At 50.3% G+C, this 8,453-nt stretch overlaps 1 protein-coding gene across 3 annotated transcripts; it reads right to left on the bottom strand.

Moving 5' to 3' along the window:
• Positions 1-1,462: 1,462 nt before the first annotated feature.
• Positions 1,463-7,989, bottom strand: LOC125518800 (zinc transporter 10-like). Of its 3 annotated transcripts, XR_007288137.1 has the most exons (6): positions 7,769-7,983; positions 7,543-7,597; positions 6,701-7,434; positions 5,732-5,881; positions 5,227-5,615; positions 1,463-3,740 (listed from the first exon to the last, which is right to left on the bottom strand). XR_007288137.1 is itself a non-coding variant. In XM_048683670.1 (5 exons), exons 3-5 carry the CDS (start codon positions 7,349-7,351, stop codon positions 5,310-5,312), a joined length of 1,107 nt encoding a protein of 368 aa, XP_048539627.1. In that variant the 5' UTR covers positions 7,352-7,434; positions 7,543-7,657; positions 7,769-7,989; the 3' UTR covers positions 4,625-5,309. The 3 variants fall into 3 exon arrangements, 2 of the variants coding, with proteins under 2 accessions (XP_048539627.1, XP_048539626.1); XM_048683670.1 differs by lacking the exon at positions 1,463-3,740 and having other exon boundaries at positions 4,625-5,615; positions 7,543-7,657; positions 7,769-7,989; XM_048683669.1 differs by lacking the exon at positions 1,463-3,740 and having other exon boundaries at positions 4,657-5,615.
• Between the last annotated feature and the right edge of the window lie 464 nt (positions 7,990-8,453).

Below are 8,453 nucleotides of genomic sequence, written 5' to 3'. Positions count from 1 at the left end.
CCGTTGATTGGCTATGTTACCGCTTTGCTCAGCCCCTCTTATAGCGTTGCTAGTTGCAGGTGAAGATTGGAGACCGTTCCTTGTTGGAACATTTATTTACTTGTTGGGATATCATTATATTATCTTGTTATCTTAATGCATCTATATACTTGGTAAAGGGTGGAAGGCTCGGCCTCTCGCCTAGTGTTTTGTTCCACTCTTGCCGCCCTAGTTTCCGTCATATCGGTGTTATGTTCCCGGATTGCGTTCCTTACGCGGTTGGGTTATAATGGGAACCCCTTGATAGTTCGCCTTGATTAAAGCTTTTCCAGCAATGCCCTAACCTTGGTTTTACCATTTGCCACCTAGCCTCTTTTTCCCTTGGGTTTCCCCTTGGGTTTCCGGAGCCCGAGGGTCATCTTATTTTAAACCCCCCGGGCCAGTGCTCCTCCGAGTGTTGGTCCACCTGTCAGCTGCCGGTGGCCACCAGGGGCAACTCTGGGCTGGCCTACCCGTACCTAAGACAATCTGAGTGTGCCCTGAGAAAGAGATATGTGCAGCTCCTATCGGGATTTGTCGGCACATTCGGGCGGTGTTGCTGGTCTTGTTTTAACCTGTCGAAGTGTCTTGAAGAACCGAGGTACCGAGTCTGATCGGAACGTCTCGGGAGGAGGTCTATTCCTTCGTTGACCGTGAGAGCTTCTCATGGGCTAAGTTGGGACTCCCCTGCAGGGATTTGAACTTTCGAAAGTCGTTCCCGCGGTTATGGGCAGATGGGAATTTGTTAATGTCCGGTTGTAGATAACTTGAACCTTAACTTAACTAAAATGAATCAACTGAGTGTGTTACCGTGATGGCCTCTTCACGGCGGAGTCCGGGAAGTGGACACGGTGTTGGAGTAATGTTTGCGCAGGTTGCTCTCTAGTTTCTCGCTCGCGCTTTGCCTCCTCTTCTCGCTCTCTTTTGCGAACAGGATAGCCACCATATTTGCTAGTCGCTTGCTGCAGCTCCACATATTTACCTTGCCTTACGTATGAGCTTAAATAGTGTTGATTGCGAGGGTGCGAGATTGCTGAGTCCCTGTGGCTCACAGATTACTATTACACCAGATGCAGGGCCTGATGATTCCGCTACAGATGACGCGCTTGAGCTCAAGTGGGAGTTCGACGAGGACTCTCAGCGATACTACGTGTCTTTCCCTGATGATTAGTAGTGGTGCCCAGTTGGGGGTGATCGGGACCGTGTCGCATGTTGGGTTATCTTTTATTTTGGCGCCGTAGTCGGGCCATGAGTGTTTGGATGATGTAATGTTATTTATGTACTTGATTAACATGGCGAGTGTAAGCCAACTATGTTATCTCCCCTTTTATTACATATATATTACATGGGATGTTGTGAAGATTGCCTAACTTGCGACATATGCCTTCAATGCGATTATGCCTCTAAGTCATGTCTCGACACGTGGGAGATATAGTCACATCAAGGATGTTACATCCTATGCTCGACACTGAAGAGAAGGACCCAAGGCTCCCCTGCCCAGCCTCCACTGCCGGAGCGACGGGCCGAGGGAACAGGAGCCAGCAGCGAAGGTACAGGAACCACTCGCCTCGATCGCGTGAGAGAGATAGAGACGAAAGCTATTTCGCTACAGCATGTGCTTTGCGATCAGCTGTCTGGAATAAAAGGTGCCCGAGGAGAAGCCAAACTTACATGTACAAAACCCGCACGATAGAAATGTGCGCGTTGTCCGCATGTGCCTGAGGCCAACTCCAACGCTAGACCTCAAACGCGACGCGCGGGCGCTCGAAGGCAGCAGCGCAGGTTCGCCACGCCTACTAGGTGTTCGAGGAAACGACGAGGACGGACCTCTCGTCAAATAAGGTAGCACCATTGGGTGCAGAGGCCGTGTCCGCCTCTCCGTCCACGTCCGTTGTCCGTTTTCTTATCTCAGGCAGACAAAATCCGAACAAATCAAACGTCCGTTTTGGATCGCCGGTTGGAGTTGGCCTGAACACCCTGTGCGCGGTCGGTTTGCTGCTGCAGGTGCCGCATGCTCGAGAAGTCCGTCTCTCGGCACCCAAGAATGAAGACCAGTCCCCACAAAAAGAAAGAAAGAATGAAGACCAGAACAAGCTCTAACAGCAAATAGAAGAGGAAGAGCACAACGGGAAGGGGAAAACCATTTGTTACGATGCGCAGTGACAGACAGATGCAGAAGAAACCTCATCAGTGTTAAACACGTCAAATTCCGCAGCGCATCGCACGGCATCGCACGGCCGGACGACACGGATCCGAAAGCCAGGAGAGAAGAGATACATCCGGTTTCACTCTTGAAGCTGGCTCGCCACCGTGCCAGTTCTTGGCAAAGATTCCAAAGCCAGGAGCCCAGGAGTGCTGTATCCATCCTGTTCGTCCACTAGGCTGCTAGCTAGCGCGGGAAGCCCTCCTCTGTGGAGCACCTGCGGAAGACGCCAGGCTAGCGCGCCACCGTGTCACCTCATCAGATGCCACACCCCTCGCCATCTCATCAAATCCAGAGGGTGCCTCCATGCATGCAGGCGCACTCGTCCACAGAGCCCCTGATTGATCTGAGCTTCCCCTTTATACTCGATTCGAATGCGCCAAGAGAGGTTTCAGACTTCAGACGCAGAATCTATCTATCTGTCCATCTCATCTCGGAAGTCTGAACTACTCACTGCTCCGCCCATCCAAGTCCTGGAGGTCAATGATGGCAGGCAGGCAGGCTGCCGCATTTCCTCCAACTGACACGCACACTGCTCGGTGCTCCGTGCTCAGTATTCCTCCACGGGCGCCTCTTTCGGGCCTCGGAACATGTCTCGCCGGGTTGCCACAACCGGTAGGCCACCACGCCGTGGCAGGGTCACTCGTCCTCTCCTCAGTGGCGATCGAATCATGCTGTCCCTGGCTAGAGCTCCCGGTCCCGGACACTGGATCGATGTCCTCCACGACCAATAGCTCCTTCGCATTCTCTCTGTTTTGTCCCGGTCCTTGGAGATTCCATTATCTGATAGGATATGGTACATTTGAATTAGCTAGCAAGTCTCTTCCAACTTGGCAGTTGATGAGCCCGGGAAAGAAAAAGGTTAACCTTTCTCAAGAGATTCTGCGCGGCTACCTTACCAGACTGTCCCCTCATGTCTGGTAGTACTCCTATCTCCTGCAAGAACACTAGCTCGTAACTTCTTTGATGGCCGAACCTGAATTTACCTGATGAGAGTGGCAGATGTGCTCTTAATCCTCACTTAGTGATCATCCCCTAGTTTTGATTGCTCTCCAGGTGATCCAACATATTTTCTCCTTTCTCAGCTAAACCTTAGCTTACAGTTGATCACTATGGCATGTCCCAAACAGTTCCCTCACTTAGCCGTGGTTCTGGACGTGAGCAGCACGAGCAAAGCTGGTAACAAGACACGGACCTGAGCCCTTTCTATCTCAACAGCGGAGATGCCCTCCAGGCTTTGCAGGTTCCGGTGTCTGGTCCAGGGAGGATATGACAAGAGAATCTGCCGGAGGCACGGACGGTATCACAATAGCCTCTTGGATTGCTGATGATGAACGAGCTTCAGGCTTCAGATGCGCCGTAGCCTTTAAGTCGACGTTCATCGACTCGAGTGTGACATGATCAATATCTCTAGCAGCGGGATTTGCCAGGGAGCAAAGGGTTGGCTCCACCTTGCGACTCATCATCCATCCATATGACTGCACTCGCCTTCGCGTCAAGCACTTCTAGTTGGCAAGACCTGTTTATGACATAGCAGAAACATCAGTTTGTACATCGAATTGTCGACAATTCAACTTTTGCATCAGAAATTATAGTGGGTGTTTGGTTCCAGCATATTGATGGAACAAGCACTACCCACGAAGATTATGCACATGCTATTTTCATCGCGATAAGCAATTATGTAGGCGAAACTAAATCCATTTTGTCCACTAGTAGATTCCTATCAGTTCCGGGTCATGTAGTAAATGTTAGAAACCATCAAATTTAGAAGAATGGAAAGAAAAGGGATAATTTTCACTGAATTTGAGCACACTAATCAAAGGTTCAACTTAGACTTGGTCTTTCTACTGTAATGTTACTACTGTACCAGAAAACAAGAAAAAAGGAGGCCTGCATAACCAGTCCCCTATAAAGTAATGGTTATAGCTCGCACAACCATATTTGTCGGTGGGTAAAAGCAACAGAGGATGGTAAAGGCTGAAAGAATGCAGCAATTTAAAATTTTGAAACATGGGCATTTTATATGTCCAGGAACAATATGTCCCATAAGGATTTATATGTATCTGGTTTACCTTCTTGCACAAGCTGCCTGGATCATATGTTTGCTCAGAGGCCTCTGCTGGAAAACCATACAAATGCACTCTAGGTAAAACACTCAGATCACAAATCTTACATTTGTCGACAGTATGTGTAATGCCATCAACAGAGAACATTGGATATTATATTATACAGCAAACAGAACCAATGATACAATACAATTTTTGTTTGAGAGGGAATACAAATAAATGATACAATATATATGTGTTGTTCAGCACAAGCATGGGTTACTGGAACTTGATAAAAACATAACCAAATATAAGATATACTGCAGTACAATCTACCAAAGTCGTCTAGCTCAAGTCATCAGGAAAAATCTACATTATTACAGGCATAGATGAATGAACTGTATTTTGATAAAATTAATTGTGGTGTACAAATGAATCTGCAGTCCAGCAACAACAGTATCAACGAACTGCTTCAATTACAAAAAAGAATAAAGGATAAAGAATTTCTGTTGCATCATATTCAATCTTCGTATGATTGGTATTTAAGTTGAGAAAGATCGGTAACCTTTATTCCATATATACAACCAAAATAGTGCTAACAGGTGCGGCAAAAGAGTCAGGCGTGAGTTCATAACCATCCTAATTTCAAACAGCACCTGCGAATGTATTCGAACAGTTGAAGCGACTTTCAGGAGATCCACATTGATGTACGTGCAAGATTATACTTGAGAACAGACAAGGCCCCTTATCTAACACCGAGGATGAACTGTACATCTGCAAAGACTGGTGGGACTCCTAAACTCTTTATTCCCTAACTAACTTGTCCCAATTCTGTACCACCACAATGTACCCCAAAGAGGGACTTCCTTTTCTATGACCAAAAGAGGACGTTACACGGCCCAGCACCATGGAAGAACAAACAAAAGAATGGACAGCGAAAGGAAAAGCCTCCCATCTTACTCAGTTAATGGTAGCTAGGCAACAAGTCGTAGTGCATTGATCACCAAGCAGCCTGTCCCAAGCTTCAATAATCCTCACTGGCACTAAGCCCAGATAGCCAGTGATGACATGGCAATAGCCCCGACAAACAAGGCAACGTATGAGCACACTTGCAGCCTCGGATTGCAGCTCATCCTCCGGCTCAGGAAATCAGCAGCAATGAGATCCACTAATGCCATATAGACCAGTATACCAGATGACATTGAATCCAGAATGCCTTCCACCACCAATGCCCTGGGGCTGTTGGCATTGTAGAATGACGCGATCCCCGCCCCCACGGTGATCCCAGCAGGTGTTGTGATAGCAAAGAAGAAAGCCATCAGGAGAGCAGAGAAATTCTTGAACTGCGCCTGCATTTGTTCATACAGAGTGTGTTGAATTGATGCAATTAACATGAAGGGGACATGAGTGCTAACTCCGAGTGAGGAACTGTTAACCATAGAGCAAAAATGAAGTGGACATTAACCTCAGAAATGCAGCCACCCAAGGCAAAACCCTCGAAGAACTGGTGGAAGGAGAGGGCGGCAACAAGAGGTTTAATGGTACATGGGCTTTGCGAAACGCCCAAGGATAGCCCGATGATCACCGAATGAGATACAATCCCCATCTCCAGAATCTTGTTGAGAATACAGAAAATCATTATTCGGTATACTTCACAAATACACTACTGAAAACATCAATGCAAGAGACTACATTTTGTATCTTTGGTCGTCTGTGCAGTTGTACTGACATTTTTCAGATATAACTTAGCAAAGGAAATTTCACTGACCAGAACTCAAACATACAGGACAGGGAGCATCTCCAATAGCTCCTGTAAAAGTGATTTTACCGGGGTGCCCGTATAATTTAGGGGAAGTTGTTTTGTGAGGTCTTTTCTCTGTTCCCGTAAACATCTTCCCCTAAAATCTGTTTTTCTCTTTCTATTTTCCATTAAACAAGCATACAAATGGCACATACATGTACTCCCTCTGTCCAGAAAAGGTAGTCCCTCAAATGGATGTATCTAGCACTAACTTGGTGCTAGATACATTCATTTGAAAGACAAGCTTGGGACAAGTATTTTTCAGACGGAGGGACTATATACTATCATCATAATAATTCAAACAATGTTATTTCTGACACACATACTTGATACTCATTTCAAATTCACAATTTACGAAATATGATTTGAAAGTCAAATTCAAACATAACAAATTCAGTAAATAATCCAAAGTAGATATAAGAAACTGTTCAAACACGGGGATGTACTATGTGTTTACAAAGCTACTGCATAGAACGGTAGTAATAATACTATGATTTTGCGAATTTTAAGTTGTCTGATCTAGTGATCTTTGGGATAATTGGATTAAAAAATGTACTGTATAAAAGATGTCACTTGTGTTTAAGTAGAAGTTTGTGGCCCTAAGAACTGGCAACAACATTAAATTGCCCGTACCTGCGAGACAACCACATGATGAGCTTGGGACGGCCTCTCCTCGCTCCCATGCCCATGGTCATGGCCATGGCCCTGGGCGTTGGCGTGTGCATGGGCGTCGTACACGGCTCCACCATCGCACGCGTCATGGCCATGCGCATGGCTGTGCTGGTGCGCCGCCGCGTGCGCGCGCATGCCCACGATGTGCATGGCGTCCTGCTTCTCATCGTCGCCGCTCATCGCGGCGGCAGCCATCCCTGACAGGGAGCCGTCCTCGAGCAGCGCCGTGGTGTCGTCACGCGCGGCTGTGGCCGCGGCTGCAGCGGCCTCCTCGCCGTGCCTGCGCTCGTAGAAGCGGGTGCCGACGAACTCCATGACGAGCGTGCCCAGCGCGGCGAGCATGGCGATGAAGCCCGGGAAGGGGAACCGGCGCCACGGCATGGCCGGGAGGCACGGGTCGGCGAACTTCTCCTCGGCGTCGTGCATCATGTGCACGAACCCCGTGGCGAGGATGACCCCCGCCGCGAACGCCTTGGCGAGCACGAACATCCCGCCGCCGGAGGACCCGCCCTCGCCGCTGCCGCCGCCGCCCCCGCCGCGCCGCCTCCGGCCGACGAGCGGGATGGCGACGCCGACCGCGCCGGCGATGAGGATGGCGGCGACGGCCACCATCTTGAGCCTGAGCGCGGCCGCCTCGTCGCGGCACTCCTCGTCGTCGCCCGCCCCCTCCTCGCAGCTCGCCGCGGAGACCGACGCTGCCACCGCCGACGACCAAGCGGTGCCCCGCCCCGTCAGAATCACGAGCTCCCACGATGGGTTTAGCAAAAAATAACCATAAATAGCCCCTTAATTAGCCTACGTACCTGCGAATTGGTGCAGGTGGGCGCGGAGGTAGGGGACGTAGTACGACTCCGTCTCCTGCCATTAGAGGAACGGAGAAACCCGAATGATTAACGAATTTCTTCACGCAATTCAGCGCTGTGTAGTAGAACAACGCGGCAGCAGGACAAATAAGCAGGGGATTCTGAACGCCATGGCTGCCGCTGTGATGAAGAAGAAGAAGAAGAGAGGACGGCAGGGGGGGCTCACCTCGAAGAACGCCATGGCCGCCGCGGACAACAATAGAATAACAATCCGATCCTGCTCACTCTCCAGAACAGTCGACGGATTATTCGATCCGATTCGAGGAATGAAATTAAACCCAATTTATCACCGCGCGGCGCGGCTGCTGCATGCGGCGGGGAGCAGACACATGCGATGCGTCGCCACATCGGCGCGCGGGGGCCCCGCCACGGGAGGGGGGTGTCGTCATCCCCGAGCCGCCGCCGTCGGTTGGGGGATCTCACGGGGCCCCGGCGGGCCGGCGCCGCGGGCGGGCCCGGTCGTGCGTGCGTGCGGGAGGGTCCCATGGGCCCAGCGGTCAGTGGGACGCCGCGGAGGGGGGCCGGTCAGGCGTGCGGGGTGGCGGGCGTGGGGGCCGTTATCGGTGGCTCGCGTGGGCCGGCGTTTCGTTACGGGGGACGCGGGCAAGTGGACGTGGAGGTACAACGATGTCGACACTATGGCGCCCGCGCGCGCCCGTGCCGCCGGGCGGAAGGTCGTTGTGGGCGGCATGATCTACGCCCGGATTGCCAACTGCGATCCCGCCTTGGCTCTACACGCATTGTCTACGAATCTCACAAACAATAATCTACTAGCTCTTTCCGACGAAAGGTACACTTTCGCCCAGTTTTTAATACTTCCTCCGTCTCATAACGTAAGATGTTTTTTAACA

Source organism: Triticum urartu, chromosome 7 (assembly GCF_003073215.2).
Source record: "Triticum urartu cultivar G1812 chromosome 7, Tu2.1, whole genome shotgun sequence".
Taxonomy (NCBI): Eukaryota; Viridiplantae; Streptophyta; class Magnoliopsida; order Poales; family Poaceae; genus Triticum; species Triticum urartu.
Note: the sequence above shows the minus strand (reverse complement) of the source record. Positions and strands in the feature narration are given on the sequence as shown.

Coding starts and splice junctions, on each gene's coding strand:
- LOC125518800 (XM_048683669.1), bottom strand. Junction 5,882..6,700: donor ATCATGTGGTTGTCTCGCAG/GTACGGGCAATT, acceptor ATTCTCAACAAG/ATTCTGGAGATGGGGATTGT. Junction 5,616..5,731: donor TGGGTGGCTGCATTTCTGAG/GTTAATGTCCAC, acceptor GAACAAATGCAG/GCGCAGTTCAAGAATTTCTC.